Here is a 23,858-nt window from a genome sequence, read left to right on the forward strand (position 1 = left end):
CTGGCAGTCATTACATGAAGCGATGGGCACTAAGCTCAGGTTTAGTACTGCTTATCATCCTCAGACCGATGGACAGACAAAAAGGACTGTTCAGACTCTCGAGGACATGTTGAGGGCTTGTGCTATAGAGCTAAAAGGTAGTTGGGACACTCACTTGTCATTAGCAGAGTTTGCCTATAACAACAGCTATCACACTAGCATTCAGATGGCACCATATGAGGCTTTATACGGGAGGAAATGTAGATCTCCACTTTGTTGGACTGAATTAAGTGAAAGATCAATTATTGGCCCAGATTTAGTGGACATCACAACAAGAAAGATTGAGCTGATCAAACAGAAATTGTTGATGGCCCAAAGTCGACAGAAGAGTTATGCGGACCGTCGGAGGAGACCTTTAGAATTTCTAGTGGGTGATCGTGTATTTCTAAAGATTTCACCTGTCAAAGGGGTAGGCAGATCCATCAAAGCTAAGAAGCTTACACCCTGATTCATAGGCCCTTATGAGATATCGAACCTGTTGCATATCGAATTGTGCTGCCGCCACATCTTTCCAGTTTACACGACGTGTTTCACATGTCACAATTGAAGAAGTATCATCCCGATCCGTCTCATGTTATTGAGCCTGAAGAGGTCGAGTTGCGAGATAATTTGACCTATCCAGTAGAACCAGAGCGGATTTTGGACGTTAAGGATAAACAATTGAGGAACAAAACTATCCGTCTTGTTAAGGTCTTTTGGAAGGGCATGAGTCCTGGTGATCCTACTTGGGAGACAGAGAAACGGATGCGTTATGAGTACCCTTACCTGTTTTCTTAGTAAGCACTTTGAGTTACTTTTGTTTTTATTTCTTGTGTGTGGTTGTTTGAATTTTGAGGACAAAATTCTATTTAGGTGGGGAGAATTGTAATATCCTAGTATTAAAATATATATATATATATATATATATATATATATAAGAGTCAACTTTCCACCAACTTTCGGTGGAAAGTTGAGATGTGAAGGTGTAAAATTTGGAGTAGCGTGGAAAGTTGAACATAAATGTTGAAAATTAAAATTTTAAGATTTCTTCTTTTCTATCATGGTTAATCATTCAAATAAATTGTTGGATTTAATCTAAAATGGTTTTGAAAGAACAGTTGCCACAAGAACTGGAAAAGAAATATATTCATGATGCAAAATCTCAAGAAGACTGATTGAAACATAGAAAATTAGAATTACAGGAGGAGATAGGACTCTATTTATGTTTATCACCATAGCTATTCCACATCATATTAGGGAGAATAAAATACAGGAGGACAATAACAAACTTCAAGATGAGTATTTAAAGATGATGAAGACGCTGGAGAAGGGGGCTACAAGTCTGCAACAGTGAAGTAAAGGGAAGTATTGAGCATTTGAGCAATAGATCGAAGAGAGAAGGGAAGTGGGAGGAGGAAGGGAGAAGGGAAGTGAGAGGAGGAAGAGAAAAGGTGCTAAAAAGAAGGGAAGTGGGAGTGGGAGGAGGAAGAGAGAAGGCACCGGGAACCTAAGGCTTAGGGTTTGAATGAGTTTCAAATCATATTGGGCTTTGAGGATGGTGGCACTGGCCCCCTATCAATCAGTGGCGTCATTCTTTGGAGCTTGGATTTCTTTTTTCTTTTTCCTTTTTTTAAAAAAATTACTATGATGTATAATATATATATATTAAAAAAATAATATGTATTACTGGGTAGGATTGGGTTAACCAGTCCAGCATACTTACTTGGAACCCGGTCCTACCCGGACTTCAGGTCAAGCCCGGTCTGACCTGATTTTTATCAGGCTTCTTTTCATCTTTTTCGGGGTAGTCCGAATTTATCAAGTTACCGAGTTTTGTGTTCAGCCTATAGCTTATCTTTTTTCCCAAAAAAAAAAGAGAGGATATATTCAATGCGCTACAGCTAGTGAAAATAGCAAACTGTAGCACTAATTTTTGTAGCATTTTGAAAATGTTACCAACTAAAAAAAAAGCGCTACAAATGTCTTTTTTTTTTGGTTGCTCACACAATTCACCGGAGCTTTGCTCCGATTATATCAGGATCCGACATGCGTCGCGCACCTGGCTATGGTAGGTGAGTCTCCTAACGGGAATTTCTGCATACGCTGAGGCTCGAACTCGAGACCTCACTTAAGCTGTACCAAACCGCTTACCAATCAGTGAATCGTTTCTTGTCTAGACCGACAATGTTTGGGTTACAGTTAGTTGCTCCACAAATTTTCTTGCATCGTTTTCTCTCTTCATCAATCGTCATTGTTATCACCGACAAGTTTCTTTCCTCATAGCCACACATATTTCCAATTTGGTATGCAATCTAATTATTATTTTGAATTAATTTCTTAACTACAATTTTTTTAAAAAAAGTTGGAAATATTTCACAACTCACTTAAAAATAAGATAATTTTCATGCGGCTTACTTGTATTTTTCACATAGGTTGTGAAATGTTTTAAAGTCATCTTTTGTATGCTCAGAAATTTCTCCGAGTGGTTTTATAGAATGACAATAATTCGTAATTCTTAACTAAAATTATCCCTCTTGAAAGGTACTGAAATGTCATTTTCCCTGTTAAGAATGTGATAGTATATGTCGCATATATGCAATTAATCACAATAAACAGCTCTTATTCTACGCGCATGAACGAAGAAAATTTAAACAAGGATGTTCTATTATTCAAAGGAGACAATTTATGTTAAGCCGCAAGGGAAGGAAAGAAAACTCCAAAAATAAAAAAAAGACCCTCATGTCCGTAATTAATCTTAGGAAAAATTACTAAGAGATCCTAAAGAATAAATTTAATTATTAGGAAGTCCCAATGACAAATAATCAGCCTGAAAATGTTATCATTTCCTGTTTTGAAACTTGTCATTACTTACTCTTCACTTATCAATAGACTTTACAGTAATTAAATTCTTTTTTTGAGATCTGATTGTAATGTTCCCTTAATTTTACTGTGGAGAAAAAGCCCACGTGGATTTATCAATTCGATTTAATTAGTGGTTTGGACTTGTCCGGTTGTTGGTGCCAAGTAATTAAAGTTGACCCCACTTATCAATTCTGGTTATAATTGAGATTGTACGCATCATCCCTAGCAATTGTGCGCAACTTCGAATAAGAAAAGAGATAAAGCGTCGGCAACCAAAAGAAAAAAAAGAAATAAAGAAAAGAAAGATCGAATTGCCAATATAATATTGAAGGAAAGAATTTTGTGGCAAAAAAAGGAAATAAAAATTTTCAATAGTCATAAACTGATTTTTAATTATATATATTTTTTGTATATGTTACAAATTTTGTATTCATTTTTTTCATTAATATTTCAAAAAAAAAGGAAGACTAATAACATTTGAGGAACTTATAAAAATATTAATTATAAAAAAATTAATATTTTAATCTTTTAAATTTTAAGTCACTTATAACTCAATCCCTCAACTATAATTTGATGCGATTCAATCTTTTAATTTTTAATTTATTTATAACTCAGTTTCTAATATTTTTATGTTTAATAGATTTACTTCCTAGATTTGTGACGGAGAGTACCAAAAAAGATTAATGGGTCTGTTTGGCGTCATGTGTATAAACACCTATAAACACACTTTATGCGTGATAAAATTGTCCTGACGTCCTGACTTCATATTGCATATATCACCATTGATTCATATTTTCCCCCAATAAATTTAAACGAAGGGTGTGGATTACAGAAACGAAGGAGGGAAATAGACCACCAAAAAGTAGAGATGTGGGACTCCGGTCCCGCTACCCTGCCATGTGAGCCGTATTTGGCTAATTTTATAGTATCCGATTCTAATTATACGATTTTGTTTATAATCTATAAATAAAGTCTTATAATTAAAAATAGAGATAATACTTCTCTGATCCTTAACATATGACCTAATTATTGAGTTAATTTTGATCCTAAATATAAAACCTATTTCTCATATTTATTAGGACCTAAATTATCTCTATAGATACTCCATCAACCATAATCAAGTAGAAGAGGGAGGAAGGATATTAAGGAAGGTAATTATGGTATTTTAAAAAAATGTCATATTTCTTATAATTAACTAACTTACCTAATTTTCTTAATCTAATTAAATTAGTTAAATAAGTCTTATATTAAAGATCGGAGGAGTACTCTAATACCTTTTGGTCATTCTTGTTTCTTCCCTCGAAGCCGCAAAATTCTTAGGGTGTGCATTAATCACTATAAACTTTTTATTTTGGGTCATTTTGTTCTATAACCAAATGAAGACCACAAATTCCCCTAATTTCACTTTATGTTCCCTACTATTAACACCTTATTTTCATAATTTTTTTGAGAAAATTTGCATATTTTTGAGAATTTTTATTTTGAATCGAAATTGTTGACTTTCTCAGAAAATATGCAACTCTTCTTTTAAAAAATCATGAGAATATGGTGTTAATTATGAAAGTCATTTCTTTTTGTGAAACAATTTTATGTTTTTAGGGGAGAAATTTTGTTCCTTAAAAAATAAGGAAAATTTCAATTAAAGACTGTAATTGGCAATTAATTTTAGATAGCCCTCAAAAAATTCTGAAATTTCACTAAAGGATTTTAAAATTTCATTGAAGGATCCAGGGGCAAACTGAAATTAATTGCACAGCTCATTTTATAGAAATGCCCTGCAAAATGTGATCTGTTGAAAAAAGAGAGAAGAAAGAGGGGAAAAGGAAAACTTGGTGGCTGTGTTATGTTATGCTAAAAAATGATTATTAATAAGCAAAATTCTCGTCTTTGCTTCAATGAGAAATAATTTAGCTTTGTTACGACTAAGGAGAGGTCTCGGATTTGTTAATCTTTCTTTTGTTTGTTCATTGTCTTCGGTAAGCTTTCTGTTTGTTGTTATTTGTCGTCTGTTAGGTTGTATTTTAGGTTGTTTGATTTTTCCTTTTGTATTTTAGGTTGTGTGAGCATAGTTGGGTTGTGATAGTTGAATAATCTAGAAATGAGTGTTTAAATACATGGGTGACAAACTCAATTATTTTTATATATTTTGGTATCTTTTATATGAGTTTTGTCAGCTTAATTGGTCCCTTTTTGCCTTAATTGATTTAATATATTTTATTTTGAATTAATATTTTATAGGGGCAAAATTGTCATATTCTGGTTTAATTGTGACTAATTGATTTTTGAGAACAATTAATGCTACCTTATCCTTGAATTTTGCTTGCAGGTTCTTGGAAGATTCAAAAATAAAAAATAAAAAATAAAAAGAAAAAGAAAAAGAAAATAAATTAAAAGAAAATAATAATAATAATAATAATAAGGTGGGGGCAAAACATTGCGTTTTGCCCCAACCTAATATTCCTAATATACAATCTTCTTCTTCATCCGTGCGGAGATACACAAGGAAGGCGCGGGCGGAAATAGAAAAAACAGAGCAAGCTTGACGGCGCTAAAAACACGAGACGGAGAGAGAGCTGGACGGGAGCAGAAGGGCGAACCAGGCGGCGAGACCGTTGACCGCAATCTCTCCATTCATCTTCTCTACGTCTTCTCACTGGTGGCAGAGAGAAGACGGCGAGAGTGACAGAGCCAGAGGAGACGCACGCACGAACCAGCGAACAGGGGACCGGAGCTGATACGCCGAAGAAGAAACGGAGACGCTGGGCGGCAGAGAGAAATAAACGCGCACACGAAGACGCAGACCAGCGAGCTGAGGGCGGAAGACGCAGCGAAACAGAAGCGAGCTGAGGGGCGAGGTGAAACATAGCAGACCAGCGACGGCGAATTCTTCCTTTCCACCGAATCACCATTATCACCGTCTTCTCCATGGCAGCCCATAGCAGAACATTGACTGTAGCATTCCTTATGGCAGTCCGTGGCTGAGGTTATGTGATTCTCTAATTCAACAACAATGGCAGGAGCTTGGATCATCAAAGGGGAGTTCTAGTTACTTTAATTTCTTACTCAATAATTGTTTAACAATTCCTAGATCTTAGGATAGTTTTTCTGATTGTTGGGATAATTGTATTGCTTAATCTGATTATATTTGGGGATTATTGTGACTGAATTATTGCTTAGTATTTGACATTGGGCTGTTTATAGTTTTGATCTCAATTATAATGTTGTGGTTATGACATTTGTATTGATTTTGGAATTAATATATTGTGATTTTCTAAGGTGGCTTAGAATTTTGGATCATATAGTCTCTTGCTAGCTTTAATTCTGTTATTTTGGATTTAAGAGTTCTAATTAAGCATTGGTTTTTAGCATCCTTAATCCCATTTTACTATTCTGGTTGCAATTAGTAAATTGGGATTTTAGGAAAATATTTTGTGGCAACTCGAGGTGGCTCGGTTGTTGGATCAAAAGCTTAATTATAATTCTTAATTCATTGTTTTCAACTCCCACATCTTTTAGAGTGATGATTGCCTATGTTGTTGAATTGGAGGATTGATTATTATCATTGTTATTTGTGTGTCTCATTTTCATTTCTTTCATCTTCAGTTATTTCAATCATCTTTTATATAAAAGAAAATAACAAAAAAAAAAGTATTTTAATTTCAATTTGATTCGTAGTATTTAATTAACAGCTTTTCAAAATCAAAAATCTCTTTTTATAGTTTAGGTTACTTGCATTTATTTACTAGGGTTTAATTTCGTTTTTCGGCTCCTCAAAGTGAAACGACCCGAGTTTTGCACTATATTGCATTAATTCGGTTAATTTTTTGGAGTAACCCCAAAGCGACAATTAAGGGCAGTTCAACTTCAATGGGTAAGTGGGTAGTGAGGAAGAAAAAATCTGATATCACTTTTACGTTTAGAGAGATATTGTTATCTTCTTTTTCTTTGAAGTTAATAAACATAAGGTGTTAGTGATTTTTGAAAAATGGGTGAGAATGGGTAAACACTGACTGTAATACGTTGTTGAAGGAACTTAGGGAGGAAGAACTAAAAGGAAAATGGATGAATGTACTGAAATGGGTGATATGAAAGCTAAATGTGCAGAGAAATGCTAACTTGCAATTGTGAACACATATATTCAGATTGTAAATTTGTAAATTGAAGTTGTGCAGGAAAATGGTAATTTAATGTTATGAAAACCAGTATTTCTATCGTAAAACCGCAAATTTCTATTGTTAACGCATACTGTTTGTTATTATTGAAAGTTGATTGAAATTGATAGTTGAATGATGCACAGCAACGGATTATAAATGGCTATTGTGGTGGTGGAAAACAATCATTTTGCATCTTCCATGTGTAAAAGGAATTTGTAAAGACCTTAGAAGAAAAATTGGTATATGAAGGGAATATTATAAGTGGAAGATTGATCAAAGAAGGGATGATACATGAAGAACTACATAGTAGTGAATGATGTTTAGCCAGGCAGTGGTCAATATAAAATGAAGTACACAATTAGTTTGGATAGGAAAATATTTTTAGACCTTGTTGATGATACTAAAGTAGGACAATTAATTGAGTACAATGATAATAGTAGGCATGTTTATGTTTGCAACAATAAGAAAGACTTGAGACAAGCGTCATAGTTGGACAGTGCACAAGAGTAAGTGAGCATGTTTATTTAGATTTTTTTGCATATGATAAGAGATTGGTTTAATTTTCAAAACTCAAAACTTGTATTTGTTGTGATATATATGCATATGTGGTTGATTGGTTTTTATTTTTAGCTCAAGAAAAAATTTATGGTACACCTATGATCCCAGTTGAGACACATGACATTTTTAGACCATATTCCTTTTGATATGAAGAATACTCGTCAACTATCTTTCTACAATCACTATTGAGTACTCGCCATCCTGGAAGGTTTAGAATTAGGAGGATTGAATCACAATTTCATGACAAGAAAATGTATCATTGCTCAAGATGTGGTGAAGGTGGTCACATGAGAAAAACTTGCAGTAACTTGAACCATGTGTGACTTGATTATTGACAATAGTATTTTTTTTTGGCTTAATATGCAGCTACTTTTGTACATAATAAACCCCAATATGTTTTTTTTTTTGGGATAGGTTGAGGAAGTAGCTATGACAACCCATTTAGTATATTTGGTGGTGGGTTGTAATCTTTTTTGTACAGTGAATTAATAGTTGAAATATTTTATGACGGTACGTGATGATAAGCTAGTCCAAGTACTACGCTAAAATTGCCTAGTAACACTGTAAATGTATGAAAGACTTTGTCCACTTGTAAATGGACATATTTCTGTTGTTAATTAATGTATTGATTTTGCAAATTCCCTAGTTCTTGTTGTAATGCACATATTATTTTAGCACATTCTCTAACTCCTGTTGCCAATAATGTAAGTCCACTTGCGAATACACGAGTTTTTGTTCTAAATTTCCCAACGCCTATTGCAAATTGTCTAAACCCAGTGGTGAACACATTTGACAGACTAGCGTGATGGTTAGGTTATACATGCAAATTTGCACTTGTGCAAACACTAGTCTCTCTTATGAATTTTCTAACGCCTATTGCAAATTGTCTAAACTTAATTATGAACACATTTGACAAACACTAGCGTGATGGTTAACAGTATATTGTGAAAATTTGCACTTGCAAAAACACTAGTTCCTCTTGTGAATTCCCCAACGCCTGTTGCAATTTGCCTAAACCCAGTTGTGAACATACTTGACAGACTCTAGCATGATGGTTCAGTTATATTTTAAAAAAACCACTCGCAAATATATGAGCCCCTGTTGTAAACTCAACTATTATTGTTGCAAATTTCCTAATTCCAGTAGTCAACATTTGCACTCAAAGTATGAAATTTGTGGGGGAAAATATATTGCTATTACTGGACATGTAATAAACACATAATATATAGTTTATTGCATTGAAAATGAAATTTTGGGTAATTCTTATGCACAAAAGTTGACACATCCTTTGCTAATATAAAAAACATCTTGAGCTGACAGATCCCTCTTCAATTTTCTCTTGGTTGTGTCTATATCTTTGCAAGTAGTTGTACAACAGCTGCCGACTGTGTATTTCTTGTATAGGTAATGAGCCGCCACAGCAAGTCTGACCTCAGGGAACTGAGTTCTTCCTATTGCACAACATTAAGAACCATCAAACAAGGGACACAGTGGAGTACAAGATTGAAATCTAAAAATAATGCATTCATAGATAAACACTTAATCAACTCATATTCCTACAAAATAGTTATTTCTCACCACCAGTAGCTATTTATAATCCGTTGCTACACATCATTCAACTGTCAATTTCAATTAACTTTCAATAATAATAGACAATACACGTTAACAACATGAATTTGTGGTTTTACAACAGAAATACTGGTTTTCATAACATTAAATTGTAATTTTCCTGCACAACTCTAATTTGCAAATTTACAATCTGAATACATATTTTCACAACTGTAAGTTAGCATTTCTCTGCACATTTAGCTTTCATACCATCCATTTCAGCACATTCACCCATTTTCCTTTTAATTCTCCCTCTCTAAATTCCTTCAACAACGTATTACAGTCAGCGCTTACCTATTCTCATCCACTTTTCAAAAATCGCTAACACCTCATGTTTATTAACTTCAAATAAGAAGAAGATAACAATCTCTCTCTAAAATTAAAAGCAATATTAGATTTTTCTCCCTCACTACCTATGCATTTAAACCTGAAATACAATAGGAAAAATTAAACAACCTGAAATACAGCCTAACAAACAACAAATAACAACAAACAGAATGTTTACTGAAAACAACAAAGAAACAAAAGATTGACAAATCCGAGACCTTTCCTCAGTCATAACAAAGCTGAATTATTTCACGAAGCAAAGACGAGAATTTTGCTTATTAATGTTCATTTTCGAGCATAGCATAACATAGCCACCAAATTCTCCTTTTTCCATCTTTCTTCTTCGTTTTCAACAGATCACTTTTTGCAGGGCATTTTTGTAAAATGGGTTGTGTAATTAATTTCAGTTTGCCTCTTCAGTGAAATTTCAAAATTCTTCAGTGAAATTTTAGAATTTTTTGAGGGCTGTCTGAAATTAATTGCCAACTGCGGTCTTTAGTTGAAATTTTCCCATTTGTCATGTTTTCAAGAAAAATTGCTATTATATAGTATTATGAGGAACTCATCACTTTGTTTTTATGGAATGAGGGGAAAAACAATGTATTCTTGTTATTTTGCTATTTATCACTTTCTTTCCTTTGTCATACTTCTCATCCTATTATTTAAATATGATATTGGCAAAAAATACCAGATATTAATAAATGGGTAAAAGTGTAATTTTACTTCTTCTTTTTTGCGCAATTTTGTTTATCAGTTTTTTGGAGTATGATGTTGACTTTCTCAAAGAGTAAAATTACATCATTAAAAATATCTTAGCAGTAAGCTAAAATCGCTTGTGGCTGAAGAATCCCGATGTGACACCTTACCACGTGTCATGACCACAGTGGCTGATAAACAAAATAAAAAGCTCACTCACGTAAAAAATCTATATTAACAGACTAACAAATCGCTTCTATTTTCATTTTAGTATCTCAAATTTTAAATCATAATTTTTAGTTCCTTAAAAAATAAAATGGTCCACATTTTTAGAGATTAATATTTTAAATAAAAAGAAATTTGAGGACCAAAATCTGTAATTTGAGACTTGTGGGACCAAAAAATTAAAATGAGAACAAATATAAGGAACTAAAAATTATATTAATCCTATATCAACTAATAAAAGGTTGAAAAAAAAAAAAGACCAACCAATACGATCATATGTCTGCCTCTATCTTTCTTTTTTTTTTTTGACTGAATGTCTCTCTCTTATGATCTTATCGAAATAAAGATGACATGATGCTCTACAAATGAAAAAGCATAAAAACTAAAAAGAGAAAAATTAGGGATAAATACCTCATTGAAAATTTAATTGACAAATGGGATCTAGGATGATTGATTGCACAAGAGAAGATTTGTTGCATACAAAGGATGATAAGTTGCACAAAGAGAAAATAGTTTGCACAAAACATTATTTGGATATAAAGAATTAGTTTGCACATAGGGAAGATGACTTGCACATAAGAGAATTTCATTTACACAAAGAGAAATTGAATTGCACATTACACAAAGAAAAATCATTGCACACAAAAGAAGATATATTGCACACAAAGAAAGATAAGTTGCACAAAAAGAAGTTAAATTGCACAAAATCCTTAGATCCTATTTACCAATTAAATTTTCAATGGGGGTTTATCCCCAATTTTCCCTAAAAAGTATGGGTAACTTAAATTGTTAGTACATGTTACTTTAATTTTAAAATAATATATAATAAAATAGAGATAATCGAAGCCAACAAAAGAGAGGGTGGGATAAGGGTTATTGGATTGAACAATAATGACCACAAAATTCTCTCTAATTATTGCTGTTCTCAAATTAAAATATGACCCTAGTTAAATTTATACAAATTAAACTTGATGAAGAGTCAAAAGAAATTGGATTAAACTGTTTCATCCTTTTATTTGCACTGATCATTTCCTGCAATATTTACTCTCACTCCTCCCTCCCTCCCTCTCTATATTTTTTGGACCAAATTCTCTATATATATTTCGCTGCTTTAATTTCTTAATCTTGCTAATTCTTCTGCTCCCCCCTCCATATATATATCTATATATCTATATCCATGCTTTCTTTCTTCTTGGGTATACATATATAATGCAGTGCATATATATTGGAAATTAAACATATGGCCAAGGTTATTTGAATCCTTAGCCTTATCATGTTTTGTTTTGTTTTTGTTTTATGTTTTTTCAGATGAAATGATGAAATATATATATTTATATATAAAACAAGAGAAGCACATATAGAGATAAACATAGGCCTTAGCCTGTGTTTCATAACGTTGTAAACGCGGAAGTCAAATCGCTTTGAGGGTCCATGAAAAAGAGCTAATCAACCAATAAAAGGCTGCGAAAATCAAATAATATAGAAAAAAATTCAAAAAAAAATTCTTTAAATTTCAAAATTCTAAATCAGTCTTATTTATTACACTTTAATAACAATTAACAACATTTGAAAAGTAAATAACAACAAAATTTTGTAGTTCTTCATGATTTGATATTTTAAAATTTTAAAGGTATTTTTTAAAATTTTTTCCCAATAATACATCCAATCAGTTTGTTGATGATATAAAACCCAAAAATATATATGGCGTGTTTGGTTCTATTTGAAATAAAGACAATCGAACCCAACAAAAGAGGTGGGGTGACCAAGCATTATTGGGTTGAATGTAAATGGAAACAATCTCTGATTCCAATTCTGTGGTCTCAGATTAAAATAATATATGACCCTACTTAAATTTACATTAATAGATAGTGTACTGACTAGTTAAAAAAAACAAAAAAAAAAATTGGTCAAAGAGTAAACAAAAGTTAGATAAATCAGCATTTCAACTAGTTTAAATTGTTTTTCTTTTAATTTTTAGACAACGATGTCATGTTAATTATAACAATTCTTTGAAATCACTCTTATTCCTATGGTGTGTTGAACTAGTCCATTAATTTGGTAGGCTCAATTAATGCGTCGTGTGCTTGGCCAAGCTTGGTCAATAGTGCTTTTATTGTAGTTATAATTTCTTTGTTATTTTATCAATGGATTGGAATAGCAGTAATAGTGGGTTTATCCTCACAATTTTAAAAAGTTAAGGGAAATTATGTACACATAAGTTAAAATTTAAATGGGTTACCTACACAAATAAATAAAATTCAAAGGAGATATGCATGAACAATAATATATGTTATACACGGTATGGTGAAATAATAAACTAATTAAGAAATAGGGGATATTTGCAAAAATGTTGAATTTAAGGGGTTTTTTAATTAAATATTAAGGATAAAAGAGCTATTTAAACATAGCTCACATTTTAGAAAATTTTCAAAATAAGCTATTTAAACATAGCTCAAATTTTAGAAAAATTTCACATAATTTAGGCATTGAAGTTTTTTGTGGGGACTTTCTAACCTAACCATACTAAGCACCTCTTGAGTATTTTTTAGGTGCGGTGTTGCGAGTTCAACCCTTTTTGTATATATGATAGATATATATGTGAGTTTCCTTCTATTAGATTAATACTGACAAAAAAATTATTAAAGTTTTTAATAAGTAGTTAATAATCTTATAGCATAGCAGCATGAAAACTTTTTTGTAAGTAAGTAGAAGGCCGCAAATTCCATTCGTATATAACTTAAAGTCATGCTAATTTAAGTAAGAAAGGAAATGGTTTTCCATATAAGATAAAATGGATTAGGATTTTACATTTAAATCCAAATTAAAAGTCAAACTAGTTCTTATATTAAGGATCAGAGGTAATATATAAATTATTTTGAGTAGTCAATTTATTGTTTTATGTGGCAAAAAAGATTTTTGCAAAGCTTCATCCTCCACAGGCGGACCAAGTCCATCCAGCTGATGCCACACCGCCAACCAGCCCCATCAACCACAAAAACGGGGTGGGGCATCTCAGTCAGTCAATAATTTTAGACTTGTCATTTATATTTGTTGTGTTGTCAAGTTTGGTGATGTGGATATATTCCCAGCTACTTCCAAGGTTATCGAATGATGCTGTTATTTTATTTTGGCTAAGGCACGAATATAAAGATGGCTATGTTGGGAGAATCTCATCTAATTATACTGCTAATAATCTTTTGCGGGTGTTGATCACTCCAGTGGCTTTTGGTTTTGAATCTTCCAAATTATATTTTCCCTCCCTCATTATTTAATAGTATAAAGATTCATGTGACAATTCGTGGATTAGTTAATTGTTTTATTACTCCCAAAGCCCTTACACTATGTAAGGTGTCAGGCATGATAGAATTTTAAATTATGTTTTTTTTTTTCAATTTTCTATGGCATTCGTCTCGAGTGAGAGGATCGTTGAGTTTATACTTCACTCTGATGCCTCACTTCACGGATACCATATTCTTATTAGCTGCATCCAACGAATTAAAGCCCTAAAGAAGTTGATAAAAAACAATCTGGAACCTTCATATTTATTGTAAAAACTAAAAGGTATCTAAATATAAAGGTATGTGTATTTGAGTTAAAATGTCATTTCTTAAGATCAACACTATGATTTTGCAGAAATGTCAAATATATGTAGTCTTTTAATTTCTATAAAAAAATTATGAAGGAAAGAGACTGAGACATGGATGATTGGCTGAAAATTTACTTCCTAGATTTGTGACCGAGAGTAAGAGGTTCGAAAGGAAAAAGATTAATGGGTCTGTTTGGCATCACGTGTATAGACACCTATAAACACATTTTATGTGTGATAAAATTGTTCTGTCGACATACTCACTTCATATTGCATTAATCACCATTGATTTATATTCTCCTCCAATAAACTTAAACGAAGGGTGTGGATTAGAGAAACGGAAGAGGGAAATAGACCACAAAAAAGTTGGGGGGGGGGGGCCGGTCCTGCTGTCCTCAGTGTCCTGCCATGTGAACCGTATTTCACTAATTTTATAATACTCTTCCGGTCCTAAATATGATACTCATTTTATAATGTAAATTATAGTACAAAATGAGTCTTATATTTAAAACTAAAAGAATACTACAATACTTTTTGGTCATTCTCGTTTCTTCCCTCGAAGCCACAAAATCCGTAAGTTGTGCATTAATCACTATAAACTTTTTTATTTTGTCATTTTGTTCTATAACCAAATGAAGACCACAAATTCCCCTGATTTCACTTTATGTTGCCTATTATTAAGACCGTATTTTCATTATTTTTTGGGAAAATTTGCATATTTTTTTAGAAAGTTTTTCTTTTTGGAATCGAAACTGTTGACTTTCTCGGAAAATATGCAAACTTTCTTAAAAGATCATGAAAATATGGTGTTAATTATGGAAGTTATTTCTTTTTGTGAAAAATTTTATGTTTTTAGGGGAAAAAGTTTTTTCCTTAAAAAATATGTCATGTTTTCAAGAAAAATTGCGATTATGTAGTATTATGAGAAACTCATCACTTTCTTTTTGAAGTATGGGGATATGGTTTATGGAACGAGGAAAAAAAGAAGAAGCAATATGTTCTCATTATTATGCTATTTATCACTTTCTTTCCCATGGCATCTTCTAATCCTATTATTTAAATGTAATATTGAGAAAAAAATACAAGATACTACCTCCAATCCTTAATATAAGAGCTAATTGACCAATTTTAATATATTATGAAAATTTGTTAAGTTAAGTATTTATAATAAAAAAGTATTATCTTTCTTATAATATTATAATATCCCAGGTGAGAGGAGCAAATTAATTAGAAGAATAATTTAATGAATTGATGCTTTGACTTTTCCTATAAATACCCACACATACCCTCCACTGTGGCTACACTCAACCTGAAGCTCGACATATAGTACGAAAAACCTTGTCTTCCTTTTTAAGGACATAGACTCACGAGATGTCTATCGTTGCTGCTTCAACGACCCTTGTTCCTTCTTCATCAACCCATTTGCGTCGACATCTTGCAGATTATCATCCTACTCTTTGGAAGGATTATTTCCTTCAATATGCTTCCCAATCTTTGGTATATACTTGAAGCTCTCTCTGTCTATATATGTGTGTGTATATATAATTCTTGTCATCTTGGTTTATTTGATAATGATGAGTTGTTTGAAAACTGTGCAGCAAGTTGATGAAGAAATGGGGAAACAAGTTGAAACAGTGAAAGAAGAAGTGAGGAAGATGCTTATATCTACAAGGATGGAGAAGCCCTCAACAAAAGTACTTGAACTGATTGATTCAATTCAACGTTTGGGCTTGTCGTACCATTTTGAACGTGAGATCGATGACTTACTCCAGCAAATTCACAACACTTACGTGCAAAATAATGAAATTGTAACTCATACTGAAGATCTCCATTCTCTCGCTCTGCTCTTTAAGCTACTGAGGCGAGAAGGATATCCCATTTCACCTGGTGTGTATTTATGATGTACGTATGTGTGCATATATATGCTACTATGAGTTTAGTTTGCTATTAATAACTAAAGATATAAACATATATTTCATTACCATTGTAAGATATGTTCAACAAGTTCAAGGATGAGCAAGGAAGCTTCAGTGAAAAGATAGCATCAGATGTTGAAGGGATGTTGAGTTTGTACGAGGCCGCGCATCTCAGTGTTCATGGAGAGGACATTTTAGACGAAGCGCTTGCTTTCACTTTGAATCGTCTTCATCGCTCCATCACCACCATTGAATCAAACCCTTTTCTCGCAGCAAAACTCCGCCATAGCTTGAAGCAGTGTCCTTACAGGGGATTGCCAAGGCTAGAGGCGCGAAAGTACATTTCCATATATCACTTGAATCCTTCCTGTAATCAAGTTCTTCTGAAGCTGGCGAAATTAGATTTCAATATGCTCCAAAAGCTGCATCAGAAGGAGTTCGGCAATCTCTGCAAGTGAGTTCTCGGGCTTCTTGGGATAAAATAACTAGTTTGTCACTTTGAGAAAAATGTTATATTCATTATGTAAATGCAAGAAACTTCGCTTTAATAATTCTTTGGTCTCTACGTACGTTTAGGTGGTATAACAAGTTGGATGTGCAAAGAAATCTTTCATATGCAAGAAACAGGATCGTCGAACTATGCTTTTGGATTCTCACGGTTTATTTTGAGCCTCAGTACTCTAAAGCTAGAAGCATAATGACCAAAGTGATGGCCCTGCTATCCATCATTGATGATACATTCGATGCGTATGGAACTATAGATGAACTAGAACTCCTCAACGAGGCAATCCAGAGGTTTATATCAGTTCTGATCTGAGTTCGCGAGTTTTGATCTATCTATTTAGAAGAAATCAGTATATATATATCTCTCTCGAGTTTTCCCACTGTTGATTTAATGCTTGCAGGTGGGATATTCGTTGCTTGGACAATCTCCCAGATTATATCAAATTATTTTACAAGGAACTGTTGAACGTTTTCCAAGAAACAGAAGAAGAAATGAGGAAAGAAGGAAGATCATACAGTGTTCACTATTCCAAACAAGAGGTGTACATATTATATATATGAATGACTTTGTTCTTTTAATAATCATCGATTCGACAACTTTTCGAAACTATAAACTGTTGACATCAAATATACTGTAATTTGGTTTATCACAGATTAAAAAGGCAGTGGAAGCCTACATGACAGAAGCAAGATGGCTAAATAAGAAGCATATTCCGACAACAGAGGAGTACATGAACGTATCAACAGTATCAACTTGTTATCCAGCTCTTTCCGCTGCTTCTTTCATCGGCATGGGACACATAGCCTCTGAGGATGTCTTCAAGTGGGCCCAAACTCACCCGAAAGTCATTAAAGCCTCTGCACTTATTTGCAGACTCATGGATGACATCGTCTCTAGCGAGGTATGAGGTATTTGTAGCTATATATACATACATTAATTCTTTCGAACTAGAAATTAAAGTGAAGATTTGGTGGTTAATATAGTTATTTGTGCAGTTTGAGAAGAAAAGAGAGCACATTGCGTCACTGATAGAATGCTACATGAAGGATTATGGAATGTCAAAGCAGGAAGCCATTAGTGAACTTGAGAAGAAGATAAGGAGTGCGTGGAAGGATATTAATGAAGAGTGTGTGAGACCAAATATTGGCCAAGGGATGCCAAAACCCATTCTGATGCGAGTTCTGAACATGACTCGTGTCATGGATGTCATGTACAAGGATGCCGATAACTTCACGCATTCTGGAGGACTCATGAAGGATTCTATTCAACTTGTGATCCTTGATCCTGTGCCATAAATTAATGTGATCATCTTAATATTAGTGTTTCCTTAATTCGTTGCCTGGTTTTACTTGGGAGTACCATGAATAATCCAACGAGTGGCATATTATATATGAATGAAGTGTCAAATGTTTACCTGAAGTGTCAAATGTTTCTTCTTGTGTCCCTTGGGAATAAACTTGTTTGTGTGTTTATGAATGAAGATAATGAGTTGGAAAGAGAACGAGTGAGGAAAGAGATTTAAAAAATGGGTTTAAAAAAAAAAGAAATTTATGTAATTAATTTGAGGTAAAAAATATGCATTAAATTTTGAGACAGATACTAATTGTTACTTCTATAGTAGGACCAACCATATGGAAGAGATTGTTGCCTATATAAGAGCAAAGGTTTTTTTTTTTCCCCCTTCTTTTCATCTTAGACAAACAAACCCCATTAAATATTTTTTTATTTTCCTCAGCTGTGAGTTGAGTGTAATTTGGATCTGAAAATCAAAGTGCTTCGATTCTGGCTAAACCCATCGTCTTTATCATTGCTGTCCACGTGGCCCCCAAACCAACATAAAGAGGGGGCTCTTTTGGCTAGTAGTAGAAGAGGATATTCGAATCCCCTTCCTCGTATTTTTCTCATAACCTCACAGGTACATGTAGGAAAAAAATTATATGCATATTTAAAAATGGTCCCATATATTTATACAGGGTCCAAAAATATTTTTAAAGAAGATTGCACTTAAATGTTAAATGTGAGTTGACTTGACTTGGCATGAAGATAAATCTCTCATCAAATGGATTATATGCACCATCTTGTTACTGCTGGCTTTAAGTAGGCTTTCTTTTCTTTCCAAATGCACCCTGAATCCAAGAGTCCGAATCCCACTCAGGTGATCTAGGGAAAAATAGGTCCAAAATGACATAAATAATGTGATTTTAATTTTTTTAAATATATTTTCTATATATTATAATTCACTCCAACAAATTAAAAAGATACTGCTAATATGTTGGCCAAAATAAGAGATGCCACTAATATAAATTTTTTAATTTAATAAATAATAAATAATTTCCATAACTCAATTTCTGCCCTTATAGAATCAGTTTCGATACTCATCACTTTAATAAGTACCTTAAACTCATCAAATTTGGATCATTCATATCTCATTTAGATGGTCCAGATTTGACTTTTTTATTTTTATTTATTCAAAATAATTATTTTAATATGTATAGAATATAAAATAGAAATAATCTCTTAACTATCATTCTTTTAAAAAATAGTTTTTAATTTAAAAATAATAAATTAAAAATTTTAAACATGAACTGTTCAAATTAAATATAGACAACTCAAATCTGCAAAGACGTATGTTCCATGAAATGGGAGAGAAGCATGAAGGAAACTTGGAATTCCACGATGGGAATTTTGTTTTTGCGTCTTTGACTTGTCGTGCGGGGAATTGCTTTTCCACTGCAAAGATGTCCCCGGAAACCAGGAGAAAGAAGTACTAGCAACACGCAATTCAACTGAACTATTTCTGTTCTTCTGTAAGAAATCTGAAAGGAATCAAAATTACGAGAAGTTAGCATAGAACTAATTTAAACCAGTTGACACTAAGCGTTAAGGAGGTTATTGTGTATACTTCTTCAGTCTCCAGGATTTCAGATCAGACCACAAAAAGTCGTCATGGCGGAGTGATTCAGGAACACTTGCCTGGAAAATAGGAAAAGATGAAGCGCACTTTTGCCCCCCCACCTTCCTTCTTTCCGTGTTTGTTCATTTGTTTAGTTATAACTCTCATATCGTTCGTCCACTTCAATTTATTCTTTGTTCATTCTACAATCATAGGTGATAGGACAAAGAATACATCCATCGAGGGTCAACGCAAAAAAAAAAAAGAAGAAGTTAGAATATACTACTTTCGGTCCTTAATACTCCTCCGGTCCTAAATATAAGACCTATTTTGTAGTAAAAATTTACACTATAAAATAGGTCTTATATTTACACTACAAAATATGTCTTATATTTAGGATCGGAGGAGTATAAGAGTTAGTTTGATATTTAATTTGGTCCTAAAAACCATAATTCACTTTACTAGCTTTCATATTTATTTATTTTTTTAAAAGTAGTTCTTATAATAGTTGCACATGTTAAATGTTTTATTATATGGTAGTTCGGAACCAATTTCAGTGCTCATCATTTTGATGAGTATCCTAAACTTATCAGATCTAGATCATCCATATCTCATTTGGACAGTCTAGATTTGATTTCTTTTTTATTTTTATTTATTCAAAATAACTATTTTAATATGTATACAATACAAAATAAAAATAAACTCTTAACTATCATTCTTTTAAAAACTAGTTTTTTCTATTTAAAAATAATGAATTAAAGATTTTAAATTTGAATCATTCAAATCAAATATAAACGATTCAAATCTAATGAGTTTAGATTTCAACTGAAATTGGTTCCTATCGTATGAGCGCAACACTCATTGAACAAGTGTGGCCGGAAAGAGAAATAAAAATCCAGGCGTTTCATATACCTGAGCCTGACTCTGAGATGCCTGCCACCACCAAATGGCATGGACCTCAAGCTCTGATCGCCGCTGTACCTCTGACAGATGTGAAGAAGTATGCCGGTGATACCGAACCGGAGAAGATCTCTGTCGGCAACTCGCTCCAGCGAGGTGGGTCATGGCATAAGTCTCGAAATTAGTTATTTGTAATAAATAAATATTATTTTTTTAAAAAATATTTTTGCTAGTAATGTGTATTAACTAGAACCACAAATTGATTAAATCTTTAATATGTGCAACAATTATAAGGACTATCTTCAAAAAAATAAATATATATAAGAGGCAAAGTATATTAGGGTTTTATATTTAAGACTAAATTAAATGTCAAATTAATTCTTACATTATAACAAAAAAAAGAAAAAAAAAGCAAAAATAAATAGGCGTTTTGAGTGCTGAGCATAGAATGCGAATGCCTCATTTTACCCGCATGAATAAAGAAAATTTAAACTATTATGAAATTAACCAACAAAAAAAGAAGATTAGAGAAGAGATGTAGACAAAAAAAATGAGAGAATGATATTGTACATAAACAAGGATGTTTTATTATTCTTTTTCTTTTTTTACCTTGAGGTTGTTTTATTATTCAAAGGAGACATTTTATGCTAAGCCGCATAGGAAGGAAAGAAAACTCCAAAAAGAAAAAGAAAAAATATATACCCTCATATCTGTAATTAATTTTAGGGAGAATTTCTAAAAAAATTTAATTATCAAAAAAATCCGAATGACAAATAACTAGCCTGAATATATTATTATTTTCTACTCCGAAACTTGTTATTACTTACTCTCAATTTATTGATGGATTTTAGAATAATTAAATTCCTTTCTTAGGAGCTGATTGTAATTTTTCTTTAATTTTACTATGGAGAAAAAGCTCACGTAGATTTATCAATTTGGTTTAATTAGTGGTTTGGACTAGTCCGTTTGTTAGTGCCGAGTAATTAAAGTTGACCCCACTTATTAATTTATGGTTATGATTGACACTGTGCGCATCATTTCTAGCAACTGTGCGCTGCTTTGAATAAGAAAAGAGATGAAGTGTCGGCAGGAAAAAGAAAAGCGACAAAGAAAAGAAAGATCGAATTGCCAATATAATATTTAAGTAAAAAATTTTGTGGCGAAAAAAGGAAATAAAAATTTTCAACATTCATAAACTGATTTTTAATTATAATCATTTTTCTATATGTTAAAAATTTTGTATTGATTTTTTCTCATCAAGGAAGACTAACATTTGAGGACCTTATAAAAGCATTAATCTCCATTTTTGTTTTGGAACGTCCAACGTGGCAGAAAACGGGCATCTCGTCTCCCTCCTGCTTCCTCACCCACACAGCCGACCAGCCCTATCCACAACAAAAATGGATCATCTCAGTCACTCAATAATTTTAGACTTGTTATTTATATTTGTTGTGTTGTCAAGTTTGATGGTTATATGGATATATTCCTAGCTACTTCCTAGGTTATCGAATGATGCTGTTATTGATTCCTATATAAGGTCTCGGGCATGATATTCAAAAAATTTGAAAAAGAAAGAGGTTTCACATTTCAATTTTATTTAAAAAATCTAAATAAAAATATTAATATTCCGTGTGTACAAAATGTAAAGAGTGTTGATAATTTTTATATACAGAAATTTATCAGGTTATTCTCACTAATAAAATTTTAAATTATGATATTTTTTTCAATTTTCCATGGCATCCGTCTGAAGTGAGAGGATCGTTGAGTTTATACTTCACTCTGGTGCCTCGCTTCACAGATGCTATACTCTTATTAGCTGCATGCAAGGAATTAAAGCCCTAAAGAAGTTGATAAAACCAATTTGGAACCTTCATAGTTATTGTAAAAAGTATCTATATAAAAAGGTATGTGTATTTCAGTTAAAATGTCATTTTTTTAAAATCAATACTATGATTTTGCGGAAATGTCAAATATATGTAGCCTTTTAATTTCTATAAAAAAAATTATGAAAAAAAGACAGAAATGTGGATGGCTGAAAATTTACTTCCTAGATTTTGCGACAGAGTATGAGGTTGGAAAGGAAAAAGATTGGGCCCATTTGGCATCATATTTATAAGTATTTATAAGCGTATTTTATGTAAATCTAGATAAAATTTTTTGTATACTCGTTTTGTATTCTATAATTCACAATTAAAATACTACTTATAAATCATTCCAAACAGGTTTACGAGCGTTGAACCACTCCACTTTTTTATGGTTCATTTTCCTTTGCTTCTCTAAGCCACACCTTTCATTAAATTTATTGGTGAAAAATAATTTATTTACTTAAGCCTGCTGATGCTATTTTATTTATGAAGTAATATCTTTTTTATTTTCAGGATTATATATGAATATTTCTTATTGAATTAAAACAAGTAGTCCAGTGGCAGAACTAGTTCTCAAATATGAACTTTGATGGCACAGTTGACAATCCACAGTTATCCCGTTTATTTAAAAAACAAAAGACCTCCATTTTTTATTTTTGTTTTTATTTTTGGAGCTTTTGTTTTTAAAGAAAATATATATTTGCAGGTCCTTATAGTTTGATCAGATTTTGAATTAGTTTCTTATAGTTTTATTTCTTTTTATTGAATCTTTGTACTCCTCCGGTTCTAAATATAAGACCCTTATACACTAGTATAAGGGTCTTATATTTAGAACCGGAAGAGTAGTTAATTTTGTTAAATTTACAAGTCCTTCGGTTACTAATAACATCGCAAATGCCGTTAACCCATAATGATAGAGGATGATCTGGCAGCGTGCTCCCCCCGCTCCCAAAGTTTGTGTCTCACTCTCTATCACCTGTCTCTCTCATCTGTTGAAGCTAACCACGATCACTTTTATGCTGTTATAATATATCAGAAAGAAGAAGCTCTGATTAGAATCTCATGGGAGGAATTGATGAAATAACACTATAGTGATAAATAATACAGATAATGGGATATTCTCTTAGACAAAGTGATTGTATACTTCTTTCACCTTATATTACTAGGTGGGATTGACAACAGAAATATTTGGGAGAGTTTTATATTAGCTTTTAAAACTCAACACAACCTTCCTACTTTATACAAGATTAAGACTGACCAGCTATAAAAATAAATGGAGTTAAGTATTCGCTAATACTGCATTATAATTTATAGAGAAGGAATCAATAGGTGCTAATTGAGATGATAAGCGGTCTCATCTCTGTAAGAAGAAGAATACTAGTCCGAATTTCAGAAAACGCACTTTATTGGAAGGGTTTTAATCTTAACACTCCCGACTAGTCTCAAATTTAAAGTAACTTGAGGATACTCTAACTCTCTAAGCTACACACAAAAAAAAAAATTTATAGAAAAGAAAAATTCATGCTACAGGATATCTTGCAAAAAGCAGCTTACCCATGTTGATGAGGAGCAGGATCAGTCGAAGAGGTGGTCCTTCTTCATTCCTTCCGGGTGTCATCGAGCTCATCGTGTTTATCTTTAACAGATGAGAGAGACAAGTGATAGAGAGAGAGACACACAAACGTGGAGGCGAGTGCACTGCCAAATCATCCCCTATCATTATAGGCTAACGGTCGTTGCAATAT

The 23,858-nt window shown here is 32.7% G+C and overlaps 2 protein-coding genes across 2 annotated transcripts; one reads left to right on the top strand and one right to left on the bottom strand.

The window, feature by feature from the left end:
* Window positions 1–1,308: 1,308 nt before the first annotated feature.
* On the bottom strand, window positions 1,309–5,924 carry LOC114762404 (uncharacterized). The gene is made up of 3 exons (XM_028951877.1): window positions 5,729–5,924; window positions 5,381–5,694; window positions 1,309–1,352 (listed from the first exon to the last, which is right to left on the bottom strand). The coding sequence occupies exons 1-3, from the start codon at window positions 5,908–5,910 to the stop codon at window positions 1,309–1,311; spliced, it is 540 nt and encodes a 179-aa protein (XP_028807710.1). The 5' UTR covers window positions 5,911–5,924.
* A 9,481-nt stretch (window positions 5,925–15,405) lies between these two features.
* On the top strand, window positions 15,406–17,906 carry LOC114762405 ((-)-germacrene D synthase). Its single transcript, XM_028951878.1, has 7 exons — window positions 15,406–15,531; window positions 15,633–15,921; window positions 16,026–16,404; window positions 16,527–16,745; window positions 16,856–16,994; window positions 17,108–17,356; window positions 17,451–17,906. The coding sequence occupies exons 1-7, from the start codon at window positions 15,406–15,408 to the stop codon at window positions 17,748–17,750; spliced, it is 1,701 nt and encodes a 566-aa protein (XP_028807711.1). The 3' UTR covers window positions 17,751–17,906.
* The last annotated feature ends 5,952 nt before the right edge of the window (window positions 17,907–23,858 follow it).

The sequence above is a fragment of the Neltuma alba genome, unplaced genomic scaffold, assembly GCF_004799145.2.
Source record: "Neltuma alba isolate B1F8T4 unplaced genomic scaffold, ASM479914v2 tig00011214_pilon, whole genome shotgun sequence".
Taxonomy (NCBI): domain Eukaryota; kingdom Viridiplantae; phylum Streptophyta; class Magnoliopsida; order Fabales; family Fabaceae; genus Neltuma; species Neltuma alba.